The 25,225-nt window shown below is 45.7% G+C and overlaps 1 protein-coding gene across 2 annotated transcripts in view; it reads left to right on the top strand.

Annotated features, from left to right (window-relative positions):
- Positions 1-25,225, top strand: part of tnksa (tankyrase, TRF1-interacting ankyrin-related ADP-ribose polymerase a) — a 71,273-nt gene that overhangs the window by 23,317 nt on the left and 22,731 nt on the right. The window contains exons 5-12 of one of the 2 annotated variants that reach the window (XM_056433062.1): positions 7,347-7,383; positions 9,613-9,688; positions 21,299-21,393; positions 21,913-21,979; positions 22,328-22,514; positions 24,228-24,349; positions 24,440-24,531; positions 24,740-24,818. In XM_056433062.1, coding sequence (XP_056289037.1) covers positions 7,347-7,383; positions 9,613-9,688; positions 21,299-21,393; positions 21,913-21,979; positions 22,328-22,514; positions 24,228-24,349; positions 24,440-24,531; positions 24,740-24,818 — 755 coding nt within the window. Of the gene's footprint in view, positions 1-7,346; positions 7,384-9,612; positions 9,689-21,298; positions 21,424-21,912; positions 21,980-22,327; positions 22,515-24,227; positions 24,350-24,439; positions 24,532-24,739; positions 24,819-25,225 lie in introns of both variants that reach the window. The other variant, XM_056433060.1, reaches the window with a different exon arrangement.

Here is a 25,225-nt window from a genome sequence, read left to right as displayed (position 1 = left end):
TATTTAGTCCGGAGATAACGATGTCGTTCATCCTGGAGTATTGTTCCAGATCGGCCACCCGGTTTTCCAGCAGCACAATCTTTCTGTCCTTCTCTGCGTTTTCAACCCTGAGGGCTTTCACCTCCTCCACCAGCCCCATGTTGTTCCCTGCTGCTTTTGGACAGCAGAAACTCCTTCCGTGAGGATATCGATCGACTTTTTTAATTCTTCGATATCATCCGAAATGTTCCGTTTAGGTGGCATGGCGTTGGAGAAGTTTAACCAAGTTGTTCGTTAAATATTTCCGTTTGTTTGTTTGTCCCGTCAGTGGAGAGCCAGCGTTCACGCGCCTCCTTTTTAAATGTTTGATTACTATGTACTGTGTTAGCATAGCCTACTCTGCTAGCATATTAGTTGCCTTATCAACACTCAAAATAAAACAGTGCAGCCTGCTCGCTGTGCTCGTCCAGTTGTTCGTTAGACCACCGTCTCCATTGGGTTCAGCAGACCTTCATCATTAAATATATGGCTCAGCGTTGTGTTGAGCAGGATGCCCTGATGTCATCATATTAGCAGTTCCCTCTTTCTTTTTGGCCTGCAGGTAGCGGGCGGGGCTTATCAAGTAACAGTGTGTGTGTCATGAGGCTTCTGGGTAGCAGCGTCCATCAGGTTATTTTTCAGATTGAGAGACTCCATACCTGAGCCACTTTGTCGTATCTATGGCCTAAGAAAACTGAGCGTCTGTTACCTCCAACTTTGTTGAGTTTCAAACCAACAACGACACACATATCGGGCGACGGCGTCCCCGTTGTTTGCGGATTCCCCAAAAGATCTGAAGTTTTTCGAGCTGACCGTCCGTCATTGGTTCAGTCTTGCCTCGCCTGACGCGCCCTCACACACAGCGGCCGGGCTCCAGGAAGACGGAGGCGACCCCCGCGTCAACGTGACGACCAACTCGTGGATCCCCGATTCGCTGACATGATGGAGGCGCTTTTTTCGCCGTTCTGTTAAGCACCTTTGAGGATGAATGTGCGATGTACAAATACTCTTCCCTTCTGTAAAGTGTCCCGCCGTCTTGTCATAACTGGTACTAATCCAATATGTTCCATCATCCCTTGTACGCAGTTAGGGCGTGTGTGCCCACCCCGCACTGCTTTTGAAGCTCGAACTGCGGAACAGAAGCTTTGATGAAGCGCTTGTCCACGCTCCTGCTGTTGCTCCGTGACTAGTGTAAAAAACAGTTTGCAGCGCGGTGTGCTTTGACAGTAATTGCGTTCTGTGTATGCGTTTCCATTAAAACTGTATTCCCGCCATGCTGCGTGTTGGAGGCATGCTGTCAGCGAGCACTTCCTCTGTCTTGTGACAAAAGAGAGAAAGAAAACCGTTGCTTTGAAGAGAAGTCCGCGGTGGGCAGGCAGCTTTCACAGAGCAGACCATTCTCTCTCCTCTCTCTCACACTCACAAGGGCCTGCGAAAAAAAGTGATTTAAGAGAACGAGGACAGGAAAGAAAGCCGAAGAATGGGGAGAGGGGGGAGACGAGAAGAGAGTTCGGAGAGAAGAAGGACGGGGAAAGGGAAATAACGTGGATGAGATGTTGAAGAAGGGAACAAATACACGGAGTGAGTGATTTGAAGGGGACAAGAAGAAGATGCTCATTGGCTCGGGTGACGGACGGGACGGAGAGATGCATTGATGCGGCGTAAGAGAGGCAGGCGCTGATCTGTACGTTAACGGCCTCATCGTGAAGACAGAGAACCGCTGTCGCTGCTCTGAAGGCTTCGTCCCTCTAATGCAGCGGGAGCAAAGGCAATCTCGCACTTTTGAATGCCTGTGTGTGTGTGTGTGTGTGTGAGAGGGAAATGTGAATTCCTGTGTGTCCGAGGCCAAGTGTGTAGCTTTCCTCCCCTTATCGGCGACACGCTCATTGATTACCATGATGACTGCTGTTCGATTGGTCCCCTGTGATGAATGAGCCCAAGACTTATTTCCAAAATGGCAAAGTGTGCGTGCGTGCGTGTGTGTGTGTGTGTGTGTGTGTGTGTGTGTTCGTTCCCTAACCCCATTCAGGACATTTTCCTGCAGCTGAAATTGCCTCGTTTTCCACACGGCTGCACAGCTCCACAACCCGGAGTGAGTTAGCGAGGGCAGTCGGCCACCGTACAAGAGGAGACCGAGTGTTGTTAATGAAGTCACATTTTGATGGAGTACTGAGCTGCGTCTCCTGGATGTGGAAAGCCTCCGCAAAAGGGAAGGAATCGGATGGATTAAATATCAACAAACGCTTTGCTTGAAATGGTGTCGGCCTATGTGCATCCTCAAATGCGTCACACTTTCACAAGTTACCCTACAGATCGGTGAGGAGTACAAAAGTATGAGGCTACACTTACTACATTACTTAATTTGAGTAGTGTTCTCCATTCGATTACCTATCGATTTAAAAGGGAGAAACTAACTATTTGCAATGATCTCTTTTCCTCTCCCACGTGTCGACCGGCCGGTGTGCATGGCGGACTGCAGAGGATCAGCGTGACTCCCGTTTGTGTGCCTCACTCGGGGCCGCTGCAATGTGATCTAATCTTATCCATATTCATTTGTCCTCGGCTAACTTTGATGTTTTTCTTGTTGTTGCTAGAGGCGTGGAGGAGGATGAGGAGAGGAGGAGGTGCTCCGAACTCCTTCCTGTGCTTTTGTATCCGTTTCACGAACAGTGAAGGGAATCCATTCTGATTGGTTATTGGCTTTCTGCACCATTATGGACATTGAGAACGAAAGGAGTTTAAGTTGCAGAAGGATTGGGTCACAACATTTACCACACAGATTCTGGGAGACATAATTCCTAAGGAGGAACCGACCTTCTTCAAAGCTGCGTGAAAACGTCGCCTCGCTGACGATTAAGATGTTTATTCAAAAGAATGCTGAAAAGCCTGAACACTCCACTGTCTACACCCGAACGGTCATTTTCAATTGCGCAGGAATGACCTCAATGAGATTCGCTGTTTAAATGAAGCCGTTTGGGGCGCGCCCACGTGTAAACTGACCAAAACGTCCAGCTTCTCACGGAAACCATGGAGTGGTCAGACACAAACACAGAGTCAATCTCTCTTCTGAGCACCGTGTGACGCAATTAATCACACAGTGTAGGTGGCGAGTACGCAGAGTCGGCCCGCAAAAGGGCCCAAACACACACACACACACACACACACACACACTTTTCTCATTTCTGCACACCATCCCATCTACTTCCCTTTCCTGCCTTGATTGGTCTCAGTGCGCACAGGTCCGCCTCAGCTGTTGTGACCTTGCTGAGGTTATAAGTGGATCGCTCAACTCCTGACTCGAAGCCAGTTGTTGTGTAACAGCGGATCAACTGCTTCTACGATACATTATATTTGATTGAAACATACACACACACACACACACACACACACACACACACAAGCAAACAAACGGGCACTGAGGCGACTCATGGTCCAGTCAGCATCAGTCAGCATCATCTGTGCTTGTTCAGCCACTACAATCGTAGGTCCTTGCTGCATGGTCAAGATATACACTACCGTTTAAAAGTTTGGGGTCACTAAGAAATGTCTTTATTGTTCAAAGAAAAGCACAGTTTTTTTCAATAAAGATAAAATTAATCAAAAATACACACTATACATTGTTAATGTGGTAAATGACTATTCTAGGTGGAAACGTCTGGTTTCTAATGAAATATCTCCTGAGGTGTATAGAGGCCCATTTCCATCAACTATCACTCCAGTGTTATAATGGTACATTGTGTTTGCTAATCGCCTTAGAAGACTAATATCTGATTAGAAAACCCTTGTGCAATTATGTTAGCACAGCTGAAAACAGTTATGCTGGTGATATAGATTGTGATGAAGTTCTTTGGTTTCTTATTTTTGCAAAAAAACAAAAATGTCTGCATTAAATGATCACATACAAATCAACTGAAATATCAATTCTTTATTTCTGATTTATTTTGAGATTTATATTTGATTTTAAGAAAAATAAAAACTCAAATATCCTAAATAAAAAGATATAGAATATAGCATACCAGTAGAATTAAACAAAATCACTGAATTGTCTAATTAACCTCAAAAAAACACCTGTTTCCTTCTAACGTTTCAACACTGACAAACACTCAGCTGTTTTCTTTTCTTTTCTGAAAATGAGGAAAAATAAAATTTTATTTTAGATTTTTTTTTTTTGTTTTTGTAAGCCCATAAAAATAAATTATAAAAAATAAAAAAATATTTCAGTTGATTTTTGAATAATGAATCCAGAAATGACATTTTTTTTTTTTTTAATTGCATTACAGAAAATAAAGAACTTTATCACAATATTCTAATTTTCTGAGACAGTCCTGTAAGCTATACAACTGGCCTTCCTTTGAGCTTGAAGTTTGAAGAACAAAATTAATACTTCAAATATTAATCATTATTTCTAACCTTGTCAATGTCTTGACTATATTTTCTATTAAATTTTCAATTCATTTGATAAATAAAAGTGAGTTTTCATGGAAGACACGAAATTGTCTGGATGACCCCAAACTTTTGAACGGTAGTGTATATATGTGTGTGTGTGTGTGTATGAGCGTGACTGTTTTGACATTGACTTGCGTTCACCTGCGCACAACCCTGGAATCACCCCCGTTTACACACACACACATGCACGCAAAGGATTACAACTTGAATTCAAAAGGTGATCGCTGATGTCTACTGCACTCTGCCAAGGGAGTGACACACACTTAGTCTCTCTCTTTCACACACACACACACACACACACACACACACGCAATATCATCATTCAGGAGGCAGCTCGCCTGTCCCCAGCTTGAACCTGTCCTTGTCTGTCAGCAGGTTTATCGACATCACACGCACACGCACACATACACACCCGCGCAGTCAGACTTGGATGTGTTCATACATACTTAAATACATACGTCCCCCTCCGTCTCATGCCACAGAGCTGCATTAAGCTTTTGGGATATGTTTCGATGAATTGAGTGAGTTGCCCTCCGTCACTCGGCCTCCGTGTGCTTCTTTTCATCTCCTTCTGTTCTCACTGCCGACTTTAAGCCCATTGAACACACGAGACAGGTCGGGGATGTGTTAACACCTCGTTTTATTCTGGCAGCAGCAGCTCCAATAATGTGATATGCACTCAAAGTAAAGTCACGGGGAAATTACAAGTGACTATATCAACTTGTTTATTGTTTTCCATCCCTATTAAAGAACCATACTCTTGGATCGCACGTTTCATAATTTATGTATTTGGCGACTCCTGGTGGTAATGAAGCAGCGTGTTTATTATGGTCTCCCGTTTAGATTTTCTCCGGCTTCAAGTGGACGTGGAAAAGCATGGTAGACGGGCACAAACTTTGGGGACAGAAATCCCTTTTTAAATCTTTTGCTGTTGGTTAGAAAGCCACTTCTACACAGCGGGAGGTGCATATCCTCGGAAGTTTAAAGTCTGAATGAAGTGGAAGGCGTTGCTCCCAACTCTTTTCCTATTTTCGCTGTGAGGAAGAAATGTAGTCCAAAAAAAAATAATGTCGAGCAAAGAAATCATGCCAAATGTGAGTTATTTGTTTGTCATGCACTATGATGATCATGATGATGCAGTGTAAGCCAGGAGCTTTAAGGGCCGTGACTGTCGGGTGTGTCGTGGGGAACGATTGTCTCAGGACATAAATTGGTTGAAAAGCACATTATCCAATTTGGCGTCTTGATCCGCCTCCGTATGTTTCCCTCTTCTCTCTTTGTATTCATATTTTTCGACACTCCCCCTTTTCTTCATCCCCTGACTGTTCCGCCTTAGCCTCCCTAACACCAATTATACTGTGTCAAATCCATGCATGTCAGTTTCCAGATCCCTAATCATCCCTTCTCTCTTTCATCTACGAATCCTTTGTTCCTCCCTCCTCCCCCTTCCCCTTCTTTGTAACCTTTTCTACTGCGCTCCTCACCCTACCCCACCCCTCCGTCACCCACACACACACACACACAGACAACCATCCTCCTCCGTTCTCCTCCCATTGTATCCGTATCACATTTACTTATCCATCTTCCTTTGAATTTCTTTCTGTTTAATTTCCTATTTGAATTGTTATACCTTTCCTCTTTCTCCGGCCTTATTTCATGGATGGACTGCATTGAGTGAATGTGCTCGCAACTTTATATGCCGGCTTTCATCTATGAATAAGCCCTAGGGCACTCTTCTGTAGAAGTTGCAACGGTAGTTTTGCGAGAGTGGATTTAGTTTCACCGCTTTTAATTTACTCCAGCCAGGTTTTTTTAAATGGCAGCTCTCAAAACTCCGTGGGACACACTTCGTACACTCTGCCGTGCAGTCGACGGAGGCGGGGTGGGTCTGATGGATGCCGTTATGGACTGGCATTATGTAAAAGGATGACTCTCGTTAGTCATGCTTCAATTTATTTAATTCATTTATTTTATCCATTTTGAGCCCCACAACTTTATTACCGTACCGACACAGAGAAAATACATTGACGAGAGCAGATCGTTCACCTCCCAGGTGTGTTTTAATGTATATTTCAGTTCTATATGCAAATCAAATATTTGGTAAATTATCCCCGCAGACTGACACTCTTCTCTTTTCAAACGGATCGTCCATGTGACGACTTGTGTTTGAAGACCACCAGCCAGTTTAAACAGTTGAGTCTAACAATGTTAAAGACTCCATGTCTGAGAATTGCCCCCCCTCCCCCTCCCCTAATTCCCAGGCAGAATAAACACATGGGAAGGTGTGTGTGTGCATTGTCACTGTAGTTACAGGGGGCAGGGCTAAGAGAGGAAGAGAGAGCAGGAGAGAGGGCGAAGGAGGTAGGGGGAGGGGTTTGTTTATTTCTGTTGTGTTTTTTGATGATAACTGCATCTCCAGAGCCCACAGAGAGAGCGCGAGAGAGAGAGAGAGACGGGAACAGACATGAGAACAAGAGAAGATGGTTAGCAGCATGAGAGGCGGCCGGGCGACGGGAGACAGACGCGGCAAAGCAGGGAGGGATGGACGGACGCACGGACGGGTAGAGGCAGAGCGCGCGTCAGTCCGACACTCGTTGCCCAAACAATGAACGCACTGTGGTCGCTGCCGGCAACGCATCGCCAGGGCAACCGGAGCCAGAGGGGTGCGCACTGAGCGAGAATGGCAGAGAGAACGAGAGGAGGAGGAGGAGGAGGAGAGATGGAAAGAGAGAGGGTGTCTTCTTTCCCCCATGGATAGATCCTTCCTCTGTGTGTGTCTTTACTTGTGTGTGTGTGTGTGTGGCTGATGATGTGTGTCTGTGCGTGGTCGGTGTGTGTTGGTGGCCAGTTGTCTGACACTATGATCTTCTGCAACCATCTAGGTGAATACAAAAAGGATGAGCTCCTGGAGGCGGCGAGGTGAGTACCAGACTCTGCATGCTCTTTGTTGTTGTGTGTGTGTGTGTGTCCCTCCCCCCTGACCCGACCACCCCCCTCCTGTTTTTTTTACGCCTTGATATGCTTGTTCCTGCTTTGTGACATCCTTTCACGTCTTTCCTCCCCGTGTTCACCTGCTCAGTTATTTGGCTCCTTCTCATCTCTTATTTCCACGCTCACTTTATCCTCGGCTCCTCCTCACTTTTCACTTCTGTGTTACCTCCACTTCCTCTCTTCCTTGATCCACTCCATTTCCGGTTCTTTTTTGCCTTTTTTTTCTCTCCTCTTTTTTCATCTCTTCATTTCCTGTATTTTCCTCTGTTTATCTTTTTTCCTTGTTTCCCCTGGATCAATCTTTTCTCTCGTTTTCTGCCCTTTCTTTAATTTCCTTTCCTCATCCTCCTCCCTCATTTTCTTCATCTATCTCTTTATCTCTTGAGCTTTCTTCTCTTCTGTTTGTATTCCATCATTTGCTGCCACCTTCGATTTCCCTTCAACTTGCATTTCGGTGTGTCAAATGGTTTATACACACACACACACACACACACACACACACACACACACACACACACACACACACACACAGCTCCTATACTAGTCATGTTATCAGATGGAGAGAACATGTGGGTCAGGGACACATTTTGGAGGCATGTTATGGTTGCAGGCAGTGCATGTGGGCAACGTGTTTTTGTGTGTTTCAGTCTCTTGCAGGTGGAAATGGCTTTCATTTGGGATTTTGCGTGGGTGGCTGAGCGCTCAATGCCTCAACAGCCCCTCTCTCTACTCTCTCTCGCTCGCTCTCTCTCCTCCCTCGCTGTCTCTCTTTCACTCTCTCTCCCAGGCACACACAGACACTCACACACCATCGCACTCACTCTCACACACAGATAAACACACCAGGGAGCAGCTGGCGTAGCTTCGCAGCACCCGAGTGTATTATGGGGTCAGCAGGCTGTTTAAGTGTGAACTGGGAACTCAGAGTGCCTCTAACACATCTGAGCCGCTGACTGGCTCATCCCAATGTCATTTTTCACAATAACTTCTTTTTTGTGTGTGTGTTGGTCAAATAACTCCCACTCATGACTTATAGGATATTGTTATTGTACCTTTTTATGTGTGGCACAGATGGCACCCTCACACAGGGGTGTAGAGGAAGAGTAGATGGCGATCCGCTGCCGAGTGCTTCCCCTTTTTTATTCACAGACACAAGAGTGCCATCAGAATAATTCTCATTAAGAAATCACATACGCTTATTTCCCAAAATGCTGTAGCATGTTGTGGTACTTGCTTTGGACCCTGATTCATACAATTAGTTGACTAGAAATTGCCAAGTTGTGCTACACACACACCCACACACACACACACACACACACACACACACCACTGAGTGTCCTGCGTCCCCGTTTACATCGAAATGAAGACTCCCTTGTGAGAGGCTTCTAGCAGGATTCAGCTTGTTGTGAAAGGGAGGGGAATAGAAGAACAAGGAAGGAAGGAAGGAGGAAGCTGAGTGGAGGTTAAGATGGAGGAGAAGAAACTGAGGGTGGAGAGGGAGGGTAAAGGTGGTCAGCGCAGACGAGAAGCGAGTGAGAGGGTAAAAGGGTAGCAGATAATAGTGATTGGAGGATAAACAGGAGAGGACAGAGGAGAGATGGGGAGTGTGTGAATGTCTCCTTTGGTCAGTGAGTGAAGGAAATGGAAACAAAAAGAATGAAGGAGAGCACCCCCCCCCCCCCCCCAAAGAAAAAAAAGAAAGAAAAAAAAAGTAAAAGGAGAGGAAGGGAACATAGGAGAATAGAAGAAGAATCCCTTTCTTTCCATCTGACAGCTTCCTCCTTTACGGCCGTCACGGGGTTGAGGGTTGGACTGGCCTCTGCCTTGGCAACCCTCTCCTGGTGGTCACTCAGTGCCAAGGCAGTGAGCCTAGGAACCAGGAAGCACGACTCGACAACATAAACAAAATCACAACTCCACTGCGGCTAGGCTAAATTGCTCTCTCTAGCAGATTAGTTTAGCTTGTTGCGGTTACTAGAAAACACACACACACACACACACACCGATCCATCCTTCAAACATTCTTCTCTCTTTCTGATCTCATTCCTCCTCATTTTCTCCCCCACATCCTCTCCTTGGCGAGGAACGGAGCTAATCCTCCATGGGGTTGGATGTTTTCTCTATAATCTGTGTGTGTTTGTGTGTACACGTTTGCAGGAGTGGAAACGAAGAGAAGCTCATGGCCTTGCTCACTCCGCTGAACGTCAACTGCCACGCTAGCGACGGCCGCAAGGTAAGAGGAAAGAGCGCACACGAAAAAAACATAAACAAACAAACACAGGAAAGTGAAACAATTTGTTGTTTGGCGGCCGTTGGGGCTCCGTTGTATCGAATGTCCCGGGCGCTCTCCAGCAGGCGTTGGCAGCCTCGTCTGGCTGTCGGAGTGAATCGGTGGAGCCTCAAACCACTCCAGTGAATACACACTGGCACTCGCTCTGAACAAGAGAGTTTACACAGAGATGTGTCCAGGGAATTATTTTGTCTCACAGGCTTTTGACATTTGGGTGTACCTGAACCTCTTTCTGTCCACAATCAAGATAAGCAGCCGCTCACACGGCCTTGCGTTGAGCCCGCCGCCCTCCCAGAGCAGCAATGTGGGGGCGGCGCGGCCGCGGACCCGATCTCCGGGGGTCCCGCGTTGTTCACGCACGGTCGTCACAAAAAGAAGACGGGTGATGGATGCGTGTTCGGAAATAAACGCGACGCTTTTCATTTCTCCAGCGCAGCGAGTTTGAAGCTCCACGACGCAGCGCCGATTGTGGCTTCCCCCCCTAGAACTATTATTCTTGTCTGAGTAGAGCAGCGTCTGAAACCACCCCCGCAGCATCGTGTGGAACTGAAACTCTCAATCAGCCCAAACTGCTGCCGTATTGGGGGATCACTTGCTCCGCCGGCACCGTGAAACGGCCGGCAAAGCCGCGGAGAGATGGTTTCATCTGAAATATCGCATTGGTCAGACATATTTTCTTTCACGAAAACAGAGATTGCTGGTATTTATTGGCCGAGCCCCTATATCTTGTAGATTGCTATGACGACTACTGGGAGCCAGAGGGAGCTTTTTACTCTCTACCTTTGGTACCTGTCATGTAAATGCTCTAACAGCCTTGAGGAGGCTCTTTCCTCTAATTATGGGTGCTTGAGTGCTGTTGATGATGCTCAGCTGCAGCTTGTATCCCTCATATCACCGGCATACCCATAATTGTGAGAGAACATCCTCCGGCTATTATCTGTGCAGGTGGCCTGCTGCGGATGTGATACCCCGAGGTGGGAAAAAAAAACCTGTGTTATGAAATTGTTTCGAGACAGAGGGGGACAAACACAAGAGATCATTGAAATGTAAAGGTTCATTAGTGGATAAACGGAACCAACCAGGCGAGCGGTGAAAGCTGTGCTCAGACATATTCTGAAATGACCTCTCCTGAACAACCTGTATGTGTAATACTCTTTAAGTGCCCCGACTGGAAGCGGCCACGCACAGCAGATGGAATATATTTCCACGCCGGTGCGGTTTTATTATATTTTGGAATCCATTTCATGCAAGGGGCGATGGGGATTTATACTCCCACTGCGAACTGAAATTATTCAGCGAGTTTAGTGCAATGGCGTTATATATATTAGGTGGAAGTGAGTGACAACTAAAACGTTCCCACTTGTCATACTTATCCTTTGACCAAATCCACTAATGGAAATCAGTCTGCTGGAAAATATGAGGAACCATCAACCGCTTTGATTTAGATTCAGTTCAGACTTATTTTGAAGGTGGGGGGTTCAATTATAAAACTTTTTGATTTATTTTGTGTTTATTTAAATGGTATAAGTATAATGCTATTAGGTACATGTTCCAGTGCGACAAGTGTAAATGGCAACGAGTAACAGACCATTATATTAAAGCATAATATCTCACTGTTATGGAACTTAATATGAAGGGATTCAGGGTGAGACAGAAGAGCTTGACGCAATAACATTTGTCCTAATTAAATTCACGCAAACATGCTAAATATGACACTGTGGGCCAGCAAACATCACTCAGACCACACACACACACACACACACACACACAGACCCACACACCCAGACAAATTGTTAAGACGACACTAATGATAATCGTGGACAAAACAGAGCATGGCAGAATCCTAATGATCGGTAATAATGATTCTTCTCTTTAAATTTAATAAGAGTCCCTTCTCTCTCTCTCTCTCTCCCCCTCTTCATCTTCATCTCTTTTTCCTCATTGTAATTAGAAGTGGCACAGGCTCTCCGTCTCCCCTCTTCAACCATGCAGTCGCATACAAACACAAATCTGGAGCACAGGCGTTGATTACGAATGCCTCTCGGCTGGATTGGAAAAGATCTGCGTACACACACACACACACACACACACACACACACACACACACAGGGCACCCATGAGAAGAGAGGGGAGGGCAAACAAAAGGGAGAGAGAGATCCTGTATGTGAACACCCCTGTACTGTAGTTTGGGGTCCAGAAGGGTTTTTGGTTTGAACCCTTTTTGAGCCCTCAATGCTGAAAATGACATGTGAGACAATAGTGTGGCAACAGTTTGGAGAAGGTCCATTTAGAGATGGGTTTTCCAGGTTTGGTGCAAGAGAACTTGAGTTGTTGAGCAGAGGCTGTGATGGTAGAATATCGATGCCCATGTTTCTGTCACACATGGGTGGGCTGCATCTGACCCGCCACACCTCGAGCGAAAGCTTTTTGTTCTTCTTGCACTGCACTATATATTATTACACTATGCAGTGCAGGCAACGGCAGTATAACAGCCTGTCTGTGTGTAGGTGTGTGTGTGTGTGTGTATGCATTTGGATGATTGAGGGCCCATCAGAGTGGGATATTATTAACACAGCTGAGTGGAGAGCATTATCAAGCTGCCTCTATTCCCCCACACTTTCCTAATGTTCAACTTTTCTTTCTTGCCTCACTGACGTTTCCCCTTCCAGCTCCTTCCAAACTGCAGACGGACCGTCAGTTTCTTTCAGTTTGTCATGGATTATATTTCATGTTCTGGACTCTGTTGAGCTCCTTCTGTTGTGAATGTGGGTTGGCCTTTATTTTTCTCTGCGTATTGTGAATATTGTGAATTTTTGGATCTGTATCTCACCAGTAAGAATCATCCCACCCACTCGTGTCCTAGTTGGCGTGGACTTCAAAGACACAGGCAAGAAGAGCATGACCAAGATTCAGAGAGAGAGAGAGAGAGAGAGAGGGGGGGAGAGAGGGGGGGGGGGGAGAACCGAGAAGAGAAGATAAGAGACTTCCATTGAAGCCTTGTTTAAATCTTGATTACGGGAGCTTATCCGGCTGGGACTGACGGTGTTTATCATCCCTAATATCGTGAAAATATCTTTTTTTAAAGTCTTTTCAGGAAGATAAATGTCGTTCATATATGCGGCTTTCAGAAATCTCAAGTTTACACACACAAGTGTGGTGTGGTGTGATATGTGGCAATGCTCAGCAGGGCAGAACACAGCAGCACAACAAACAACAAGTACACAATAAAACAACACAAAATGTGTGTGTACACACTGTGTGTGTGTGTGTGTGTGGGTGTGTGGGGGTCTTGTGGGGGTGTGTGGGGTGTGTGTGAGTGTCCTGGAGAACATGGCCTGAGTGCCTGTCAAGAGTCTCAGTCTCTTCCTGATCTCTCACAGTCCTGACGGCTCCTGTCCCTGCAGCACTGAGAACACTCTGTTGTCTGTGGCTGGGGTCTCAGCTGTGCCTGCCTGCCTCCTGGTCTCTGCCTCCTGGCCTGGGTGTGTAGCAGTGGGTGAGTGTAGTTCACTCCAGGTGGCGTACTCCTGGCACTCCTCTCTCTCCTCCTTCTTCCTCAGTTGCCCTCAGGTTCCTGAACTTCCTGGCTCCCTCGCCCAGCTCCAGCTTCTCTCTACAGCTCTGGATCCTCTGGGAAACTAGGAATTTCCTCTCATTCTCCTGAACTCAAGTTCCGCAGAGTTTGCCTTTCCTCTCAATTTGTCTGTTGTGTTGAAGGTGTGTGTGCCTCTGTTGTTGGTGTCTCATGTGTCCTCTCCTTCCTCCCACCCCACTCCTCCACCTCCCCATGTATCCCGTTGTGTCCCCTCTGTTCCAGTCCCTGTTGTCCTCTCCAGGTTCCTCACATCTCCTTTGTTTTCATGATTGAAGTGTTGTCCCGGCACCTGGTGAGGTGACAGATGTCTGCTCTCCAGGTAGAGGGCAACTTCTCGTGTGTCATCAGTCCCCACCCCCACTGACACTGTGTTGCTACTGAATGATGGATCCACCTGGAACCCTGCCACACACACATTGGTGTGTAGGGGGAGTACAGGAGGGGGGCTGGGCTGGGGGGCCTCCCTGGGGGTGAGGGGTGAGGAAGGGGGTTCGCCCTGGCCACACTCACCACCCCGGCCAGTGTGGAAGGGGAGGTGGTCACAGGGGCTGAATCAGGGGGCACAGGGTCCCAGCATCCCAGTCTGGAGGGAGTCTGGAGGGACTATGGACTGAACAGCTGAACTGAAATCAATGAACAGCCCCTCTGGCTGTGTCCCCCTGGCTGAGAAGAGTGTGGTGTGCAGTGGAGAGGATGGATCCGTCATCATGGATTGATCTGCAAGCAAACTGCAGCGGGTCCATGGAGGAAGGGGAGGAAGGCGAGGTCATGTAGCTCATCATTTCCTCTCAGCATTTCATGACCACCGAGGTGTAGGGTGGTCGGTAGTCATTCATACATGCTGGAGAAGGGACTTTAAGCAGGGGAAAATAGTGGATCTCTTGGAAGCAGGGGGGGGAGGGAGGAGCACAGGGGAGAGGGGAGAGGTGTGAAATGACTGGGCACACTGGAGCTTAGCTGGTGTTCACAGGGAGCAGATATGCTGCACATGCCTTCTTGCAGCTTGGTGTTGCCCCTCCTCACCTCCTCCGGTCCTCTCACACTGTCTCAGTGTGTCGTGTGTGGTGTGGTGCGAACTCACGGCCACGCTTCTGCTGTGTTGTTGTGCTGTGTAGTGTGTTGCGCTATTGTGCTACCGTCAAACCGTGCAAAAATAAAGTTCAATGAGTCCGTCAGGTCGTCTAAAGGGCACCGCTGAGGGGTCTGCTCTGCTAGTGATCTGTGATCCGGTCCCCTGCCATCTGCTAGCCCCTGCGCTGCTCCATCTGTGTTCACTCTGTCTCTCGACCTCCTCTCTCTCTCTTCTCCCTCCTGCTCCTCCCAGTACCGTCCACCTGCCCCTGCGTCCATGCGCGGATGTTGCGGCGGAGTTATACGCAGCAGGCAGCAGCACACGGATGGCTCAGCACGGATGGAGCGGCTTTTTTGGATGAACTTCCTAACTGGTTTTCTTTACCGATGGTGTCGCTAGCGATGGTATGAGGGCTCATGCCATTGAGCCGTATTGCTACGTCACGTCGTCTGGAACTGGGGATTGATGGATCATGTCGGTCGGACACGCAGCGTCCTGTCTGTCCTCCAGCTCAGATCTGTCTCACACGTCGCTCGTCCCTCGTCGTCACCGCTATACTTTCCCGGTTCCTTTGTCTTGGGTAGGAAGGAATGGCGGCATGGTCCGTTGGGGAGACGGGAGAGAGGAGAGAGTAGCCTAGCCTCTCTCGTGTCTGATGGCGTTCTTTCGTTTCTTCTTGGTCTCTGGTAGCACACGTGCTGGTGCTGGAAATTTCTTTTTTTTTTTTTAGGTTTGCCCTATCCCCAGCCACCACCCCAGCACAGCGTCGGGATACTTGTTCTGATGATAACAACACATCAGGTCGTCCGAGTGCTTTCGCGCGGTGTCCGCTTGTGGTGGTATGTATCTGCCTGTGCTCCACAGTTTATGTGACAGCATTGATATGAGGAGATGCCGTCGTGGCTCTGGTCCCGACACAGTTTGCTCATGTTTACACATCCAGACGTTGTCGGTGTGTGTAAATGTAACCTGGCGCCGTGTCTCTTTTTGAAAGAAATAATCGAAATATCCAAAAGCATTTCAGGTGACGGATGACAAATAGGGTGAGGAGAAGTTTAAATATAATCGTATCGGTGGCATGTTGTTGTTTCGAGGGATGCGCTGAATTGGATTATTCTAAAAACAGCGACTGTCATTTTAAATAATTTTCCGGTTCGATTTATTAATTGGAGCATTCTCACCAAAGATAAATAAATCCTACAGGGTCTGTTCATTTTTTAATTCTCCTATTTTTATTGATGACAATTCTCACTTTTGCCTGATAAAATGCTTAAAACAAATACAATATGATTAGGGTAGTGTTTACATCTCGAATACTTATGTAACGTCATATACAGAAGCTCAGTGGTTAAAATAATCACCAACTACCAGTGTGGCCCCCGAACATACCAATGACATGGAACTTTCCATTCCACCTATAATGCACAATTGATGCATTTGAGGGATTAGGTTTTTAGTTGAATGGCACCTGTCAGCAGATGCATCAAAAATATATATATATATATAGAACATGTCCGTCTGAGATCGACAATAAGAAAGACGCTTTCGGTTGCTTTCAAGGAGAGTTGTTCCAGAAGTTACTTTCTGAGCTGCTCAGCTTTAAAGTTTCCGTGCATGGAGCCCTCAGGTGTGTGTGTGTGTGTGTGTGTTCGTGCACGCGTGAGTGAGAATGAAGGATGAGAAGACTAGCTGTAGGATATTTATCTTCCAAGCTGTTTGTTGCCTGTGCTGAACTGTCAGTGTCTTAGTGTCTTAGTGTGTGTGTGTGTGTGTGTGTCTGTCTGTCTCACAGCGGCACACGGATTTACTAAAATGTTTATTGATCCAGTCGTCTGACGCTACTCATCCTGTTAGGGCGTCCACCTGCTGAAGAGCAGCCCTGACCTGAGCACTGAGGCGGCTCCAAGAGTCAAGGACACGATCAAAGGGATGTTCCACTGTCTGTTTTGTTGGTAACACTGCTCATAATTATTTGACATTTGGATGTTACTTAGCCTATTTCTCTTGTTTTGATCTCCTTAGTCATTGCGTAACATACTTTAAAAAATTTAATTAATCATGGGACTGCTTGGGGGGGTCTAGTGGCGCAGCGTCTTTTCCAGAGAGACGAGTGAGAGGCGTTGGAGTTTCTATTCTGTTTTTCCATCATACTCATCCGAGCATTTGGGGGCACAGAGTGACTCTATGGAGTTATCCAAGTACTATATCTGAGGACATTGTTTGGATGGGTTAATAAATTCTGGGTCTTGGACATTTCATCTTCTTGCATTTTCTAAAAAGGATTGTCTTGATTAAAGCAGATGGATTCATTTGCTAATGGATGCTCAAACCAAGGCTGCAGATGACATCGCTGCACTTCTAGTTTCCACACCGACAAAACGTTCACATGCATTTAGTTTCAGGTCAGGTACAGATGGAAATTTACTTAATGATTCTTCCTTTGTTCTTGCAATAATATGTGGTATTATGACCAATTTATGAATTGACTCCTGACACACACGCACGCACGCACACACACACGCACCCAGACACGCACACGCGCGCGCCAAACAAAATGGTCCATATGCGACCGTTCACCCTTCCTGATGGATCATGTGTCATTGCTATGGCAACTGCTGACAGCTAGCAGTCACCGTTGTCATGGGAACAGCTTGACAGGCTCGTAAAGAGACTAGGAGAGGCGGATGTAAGAGAGGTTTCAGAAAAATTGGAACCATCACATAAAAGAAACTGACACAGATCACACCCTCATTTATAGTAAAAAATAAATAATAAATGCTTTGTAGCTTAACGCGTGAGCCATATTTGTGATTGTAAGACTTATTCTCCACGCCGTCAGACGGTTGCGTTTTGCTCTTTGATGACCAAGTATCTTGTGATGTGAGGAGATGCTGCAGCTACCAGTCGGATGGATAGTGATCTGTGGCGGGGGAAGGGACATGAAAAGCAGACAAATGCTACCAGGGGGAAGTCAGACGGGAAGATTAGTATTTTCCATCTCGGCTTTAACACGCCCTCCGCATCGCTCCCTCCTCCCTTCATTTTCCTCCCATATCTGCCTCCTTCATCTCTCTTCCCCCCTCCATCTCCATCCCTCCCTCCCTCCGACCACCAACTCCACAGAAAGGCTTTTAGGTGATTAAAACATAACAGATTGTTTTTCATTTCTTTTATTATTGCTATTCACGAGTTCAGTGTGTCTTTTTTGAAATGTCTTCGACTAGGTTTTTCACTCTCGGGGCATCATTTGTCATCACGTATCAAAGCACCATATTGATAGAAACACCACGGGTGGAGGAAGAGAACACAAGCGATGTGGCACACGCCTCCGGAGGGCTCTCATTCTCACATCTGTTGGTGCCTTGAATGCACAATTCACTTGTCATTTCTTAGTCATAAACTATGAACTGTCATAAATAGCCTAATTCACATTCTCCTAACTTGTGGTGCTGGCATCAGCAAAAAATATTATGCTTGTGTAAACACAGGGACATTTAAAACCCTTGTTTCTGCTCACTGTAGTGCTGCCGCACTTTCTTTAAGGAGCGTTCGTTAAAATCAATTTTTCATCTAATTCCTTCTCCGCCGTCTGAAGGGTTGCTACGTGATCCTTCAGATAGTAAAAATACTGAGAAAATACTTGCTTTCTTTGCGTCAGAAATTCAGTGCAGCAGGGAAAAAAGAATGCTGCAGTGGAGGAAAGTTGGAGGATGTTGAATGTTTTATCACCGGATAGGTGATACATGGGCGACACCTGATTATTTTTGGCTTATGGCTGCTGAGGTCAGAGCCCAGTATCATAATATAACTTTCAGCTGGAGCTGCATTTATATGACTTGAATACAAATGGGATGGAGAAAGCAAGACAAGACTGACTCTCCCTCTCTCACACACACACATACATACATACATACATGCATGTACCCACCCCCTGCTCTCACAGTGTTGACAGATTGAGGAGGTGGAGCTTTATCCCAGTCTGACCCTGGCAACAACATCATAGTGATGCAATAGTACATGCACACAGTACATGCACGTGTGTGTGTGATGCCTAACTGATTAGTCATTGGCAGCAAGGTTTAAGAAGGTTAATTTGCATCTAAATGTATGGCGGACCGGATCACTGGTTTACGCACTGTGTTATTTATTTTGACAATTTGCAAGAACAAGTCCACGCAGAGAGACACTGCATTTAAAATGAGGACGATGACTAACCGTGTACCATGTCCTGTTACTTCCAAATGCTGCTGTCACATCCTGTAAATATGAGTGTACCATCTGTCCACCCAGCTCTGCCTCACTGCCTCGCTGCTGCTGCTGCACATCTGAACTCAAAAGATCACGGAAGTTGATCTGTGTTTCAGACGTTTGCCACAACAACACGGAGCAGGAGACGGGCTCATTGATGGATTGATGGAAAACCCTGTTTTGATGAGAGAAACAGTTCAGACCAAAGCTCCTTTTGTGATAAGAGGTCCATTATTGTTTCTGTGTCAACTTTTAAAGCCCTTTTGCATCATTTACAAAATAGGCCGTTAGCAGTGACAACATGATACTTTTTCTTCATGTTAGTAAAAAGAAAAAAAGTCTAAAAGTTCGGGAAGGTCCACGTTGCAAACCAGCGTTTTTGAACGTTGCCACGATTTTGTTTTGTTACCTCATTCTTTGTGAATCACCTTGTTACTAGCTTCAAAAAAGAGAGATGTACCTCCATCTGCCTGATGGATCGTGGAGGTCTGGATCGTGGTCCATGACTACCACCAACTATTCATACACTCTGTCATACTCATTGAATGTCGAACTCTGTCATGATTCCTTCTGGTCACATGACATCTATTGCTTCTGTCCATCCGGGGAGATGTTTTTGGATGCTTCACAAAAAAGGCCTGGAAGGTTGTCTTCTTTTGGCTCAGCTCAGATTGCCGCACTGCTTTTTGGGCTTTGAGTTGGTTTGTTGGCTGCAGAGTGAAGTGGGCCACCGCCGCTCCACCAACATCTGCATCCTGCTGGTATTCTCTCTGCACCGCCGCTATATTTCCTCACTGCTGCCCATCGACAGAATCACTTACATCGTTATGACATGACCGTGTCCATGATGTTGAGGACATCTTTGCACTTCTAGAGATCCTGGGGGGGGAGGGCAGCGGTGCTAAAACGATTAGAGAGTTGTTACCTCATTGACCCTCGGCCGGCCCAACAAGTGTAGCCGCTTCAGCTCACATGCTATTGACGCCAGAGCCCATGGAAGTGAAATATATATATATATATATATATTTTTTCATCTCATGATGGTAATGAAATATAAATGTATACAACCTATACATGCATATTGTTTTAAAGAGGAAGAATGATGTCTTTTTCACTTCACAAATTCTTGTCAAATCTCCAAACAGGATTGTTATTCTTTGAGAAACATACTACAAAAAATGTCCTTAAATCTCTATTAGCTATCATAAGAAACGAGGCAATGAATGGGCGGCATTTCTTCCTGAAAGGCTTCTAGAACATTTCCAGAGTGCATTTCCATCCAATGCCATTATACAAATATGCTGACATAATCAAGATAAACAGCTGCTGCTGCTATTCCAGGTGCCATTGAATTGCTCTCCTGAAAGTTTCTTCCCCTTTTTACCCCATGAAAGTTTTTTTTCTATTTCTTGGGAGTTTCTCCTGATCCGATGTGAGGTCCTAGGACAGGGATGTCTGTGTGTACAGATTGTAAAGCCCTCTGAGGCAAATTTGTAATTTGTGAAATTGGGCTATACAAAATAAACTGAATTGAATTGAATTAGTCTAGAAGAAGAGGGCACAACAAGATGGTGTAATTTAAAAGGTAAACAGTCAAAGCCTCAAAGCAGTGGGGAGGAAACGTTTGTTTCATGTATTAATTGGAAGAATGTTAGTGTGTCGTTAGTAAAAGGGAAGCTTCAGTGGACGTGTTAGTCACAAGCTTCATGGTCGTCATGATTCATTCTGTTTCTTTTGCACACTTCTTGCATTTTTCGTTTTTAGCGTCACGCCTACTTTTCCACTTCAGCCGTGCAGAAAGCAACGCTGAAGCAACGTGATGCAAGTGACTTAGGAATGGAATTGTTAATGGGAAGACATAACTAAATGTAAATGAGGAAATACTTTTCTTTTTGGTAATTTGGGTGAACTGACCTTTTTCAAATTCCATAGTATCATTGTGAGGGGGTATATGATGCATAGGAGTTTTAGCAGGTTATAAAGTCAAATAAATGATTGGTCAGCTTTTTTGGCATGTGGACTGACTTTTACCTCGACCCAGACCGAATATCTCTGGAAGATGGCCGTCCACCTATGTGAAAGGGACTTTTTCTAGTTCGCTCATATCTAAGAACTCTCAGATTTGCCGGCTCCGTGAGGCGGCTTTAATCCCGGTACCATTCACAATTCGAGCCTCGGTACATCCAGTGTCGCACAAATGGCCTTTACATCAGGACTCGGAGGCATGATCGAGTGGGCGTCAGTCCAGCTTTGAAGAAGAATGGCCTTTGCTGAGAGCATACGGAGGCAGCACTGTGAGGAGAGCAGACGCCCTTCATCTCAGCCCCATCTCAAAGCATTCAGAGCTGCAGCCTTTCATCAGTTTTATGGTGGAATAATATAGGATAGAACTGGGGAATGGTTCAGTGGTGAGGCGGCCCATTGCTCCCTGAAAAGTCTTCCCGAAAGAAATGTTGTACATCTGGTCAGAACCAGAACCTCCTTGCCCTCTGTGCACATACAGGACCGACGTTATGAACTCACAATGATAGGCTGTGGAACAAACGTGTGGGCTAACATTTGCTTTATGTTTTTCTCATTGTTCCCTTTTGCTTTTGACCCCTCACCTGCTCTTTGTCTCTTTCTGTATTGCCTCCAGTCCACTCCGCTACACCTGGCAGCGGGATACAACCGGGTGAGGATCGTACAGCTGCTCCTCCAGCATGGAGCAGATGTTCACGCCAAGGACAAGGGGTTCGTACAACCACATGGAGGTTCAAGAAAGTAAATGAAGAAGCGGGATTTGAAAGAAGACAGTCAATTTGACCATTGCCAGAACTACATGTATAATGTGTCAGTGGTAGTTTGTAGCAAGTAGGCGGGTTAATATTTGTTCAACAGTGCTTTCCCATCATCAGAAATCCTCGCTAAACTGGCTCTCCTCTAATTATTTTTAACTGGAAACCAGATGGCGGCGGTTCTGATATTGTTGTAGAGTTTATCCTGCGGCATGCATCATAATTTATTTCCCCTGAATAAATTGGAGGTGAAAAAGCCCTGCAGTGATACTTGATTCATTTTGATTTGAGGTGTTTGACCATGTTCGCATTCCGGTGGTGGCGCTTAGCTCAAAGAAGCCCTTGTCTCAGCACGGCCTCGCAGAGCTGCGAGCATGACTCTGAGTTTGGTTTGAAAATAAATTATTCAACTAAAGAAAGATGAGGCTAAAAAATTATATTTATTGCAAATAAGTTTTGTGTTTTGTTCCTCCAGCGGTCTGGTGCCTCTACATAACGCCTGCTCTTATGGACATTATGAAGTTACTGAGCTGCTGCTAAAGGTACACACACACACACACACACACACACACACACACACACACACACACAGCAGTGGCAGTTGCTCTTAATTGATTTGATGATATTTGTTTGCTCATTACACCGATGGAGATTGAATCCCAATAGAACAAAGTTCCACTTTCATTGTTGTTTCACTAAAAACAAGATGGCGATGTACTAATTATACTCACATCTTAAACAGGATTTTTAAGTACGGATCGCTTAATCCTTTTTAGGATTATTAAAAACATATATTCAAAGAAAAACTACTCGACAATAAAAACGCTGCTCTTTTTCCTAACATTTATGAACCCCCCACCCCCGCCTTTTCTTTCTTCCTTCTTTCCCAGCATGGGGCGTGTGTGAACGCCATGGATCTGTGGCAGTTCACCCCACTTCACGAGGCGGCATCTAAAAACAGAGTGGAGGTGTGCTCCCTGCTGCTGAGCCACGGGGCTGACCCGACCCTGCTCAACTGCCACAGCAAGAGCTCCGTGGACATGGCGCCCACCCCCGAGCTGAAGGAGAGACTGGCATGTGAGTGCGGTGCTTCATTTACATAACGTGGAGCTGCAGCACGCCGCCCTGCTCAATGTGCTGAATTAATGAAGAAGGCTGTATTTACACTGTCACGTTTGGAGTGACGGAGTGAACTTGTTTTGAGCGTTCAGACAGCAGAAAGGGGGAATCTCATTCTTTAGGTAAGACAACTGCTGGTTTCTACAGCTGGAGCCGAGAGATAGGGGGTTTAGAAAGAGGCAGTAGGCGACAGTTCCACACGCTTGAAAATCGGAGCGGAACAAAAGGAAGTCCAGTCTGGTGCTCGGATGCATATTCTACAGTTGTTGTCCTTTTTATTTGTGTGTGCTGGATGAAACGCCACAGAAACCAAGTGCAGACAAGTCTGTCATGTTTAGACATTGTTCAGAATGCAACGGATGGTCTTTTGAAAAGAAAAAAAGCACACGGTTTGTTGTTCAATGTGTATTTGCGCTCTGTACACACAAACATTTATGTCTCTGTACTGGCCTGAAGAAAAAAATAATAATGATTCACACTTCGTTTTTTGCTCATCAACCCGACATTCTGTGACACCGGCAATGCGTCGCCGCTTCACGGATGAGTCGCTTTCCTGTTTTCTTCTGCAGAAAAGAGAGGAGAGAGACACTTCCCACTCGTTCCCACTCGCCAGGGACTCATTTCCTCTGCGGGGAGCAAAACTTACACAAGCTGTGAGAAATGCCTCTAGGTTAAACTTTTTTTTTTGCTAAAGCCACACTCACAGGACTTACTCTACAAGAGGCTCTGTCGTGTGTGAGAATGCAAATATCCTTCAACGACTGTGCATTGTGCTCCTTGGTGATATCTGGTTGATTCAGCGTTAATGTGTAACAAACGGCACTTTCCTGTTCTTGTGTTTGCCTAATTGAGCATTTTGCTGATGTACGAGAGCGTAATCCCAAAAATATGAGGAATGCGATAGTTGAATTAATTGTTTGCATCTGCAGAGTCAAAGTAGACAAAGCGAGTCTCTGTCTCTGCCAGGAAGCTCTGTGCAACTCTGTGAAAGTTAATTAGTGAGTTAGCCCTCTCGCTGCTGAACTTGATGCTTTATCTTTTTAATGCGGCAGATCAAAGCAAAAATCAAACGCTACTTGAATCGGAAGCCATTCTGAGTTTATGTACAACCACAGGGCAGTTGCCCCCGTGAGTTGTTAGCTGTTGGTTTTTGATTAGCTTGTGTCTTTTGAAAACACATCTCAGAGGGACATTCGCTGCAATAACAAGACACTGAAACTAACACTGAAGATTTTCAAAGCAGTCCTATTCTAGAAAGCATTTCTTCCATTTAAACATATTATGGTATGTACTGTATTCATCTAGTTTGGAGATGGATCCTGCTGGTGAAAGGATGTTCATACCTACGGTGTTGGGAATATAAGCCCATCGGTCTGTGTGTCTCTGGGTTTAGTGTCGATACACCTTTTTTAACACAAAAAATAAATGTTGTTTTTTTTCCTGGAGAGAATTGTTATCTCACCAACACAGACTCTGAAAAATACATTGGTTGTGTTTTATTGAACTCTTGAAATCCCCGATATTAAGCCCGCTGCTGTTGTAAAATGTGAGCTAGATGTGTCTTTTCTTCACAATAGAAAATCAATATTTAATAATATAATAATAATTTCTCTGAATCCGAGGCCGTTGTCTCCTTTCCCTGACATGTTGACATTGTGTGTGTGTGCACAGATGAGTTCAAGGGCCACTCGCTGCTTCAAGCTGCTCGAGAAGCTGACATGGCCAAGGCCAAGAAGACCCTCGCCATGGAGATCATCAACTTCAAACACCCTCACACACACGAGACCGCGCTGGTGAGATGGACACACACACACACACACACACACACACAGATAACACACTGGTGCAGAGATGCTAAGAGGATGTTTCTGTCTGTGTGTTAGCATTGTGCTGTAGCATCGCCGCACCCGAAGAGGAAACAGGTGACGGAGCTGCTGTTGAGGAAAGGCGCCAGCGTCCATGAGAAGAATAAAGAGTAAGTGCTCTTTCCATCTGCTCATAAACACAACTTCTGATTATGAATACGTTTGTTTACACGCCGTCAACGAAATGATTTCACATATCGAGGGGATCGCAGGCTGATGTCAGTACTTGAATGCAGCTGCTAAGGGGCTGTATTTTGTACTTTGAAAAACAAAAACAAAGTCTAGATGAGCGTCCGCTCCTTTCTCTCTCTCCTCTAGTTTCATGACTCCTCTCCATGTGGCAGCAGAACGTGCTCATAATGACATCATGGAGGTGCTGCAGAAACATGGTGCCAAGGTAAACCACAGCATTTTTATTTCCTTACATGAATAGATATGTTTATCCACATGCCTATTCACACATGCATTTACATTGACATGACACATGTCTTTGTGTTGTTGTTTCGGGGCTACCTCTTTCTCATGCCCATGTACAGTGCCACTGAAAAATATTCACCGTGTGGTTTTGCTTTTATATGATCGCGATTGAATGGGTGTGAATGTAAATACGTATTATGGCGTAACATGTATGTACATTTGACTGACTGTTAATGTTGTCTCAGCGCTTTCCTTACCTTCTCCGTGTAACCCAATTGATCGTGAACTGTGTCCTATACACATTATGTGCATAACCATTTCTCACATTTTACCTATTACATCATCAGATTAGTCCTGACAACATTTCTGGTTTGGTTTTTTAATCAA

This window comes from Pseudoliparis swirei, chromosome 15 (assembly GCF_029220125.1).
Source record: "Pseudoliparis swirei isolate HS2019 ecotype Mariana Trench chromosome 15, NWPU_hadal_v1, whole genome shotgun sequence".
Taxonomy (NCBI): Eukaryota; Metazoa; Chordata; class Actinopteri; order Perciformes; family Liparidae; genus Pseudoliparis; species Pseudoliparis swirei.
The sequence above is the reverse complement of the archived record's forward strand: the minus strand, read 5'-3'. Positions and strand labels throughout refer to the sequence as shown.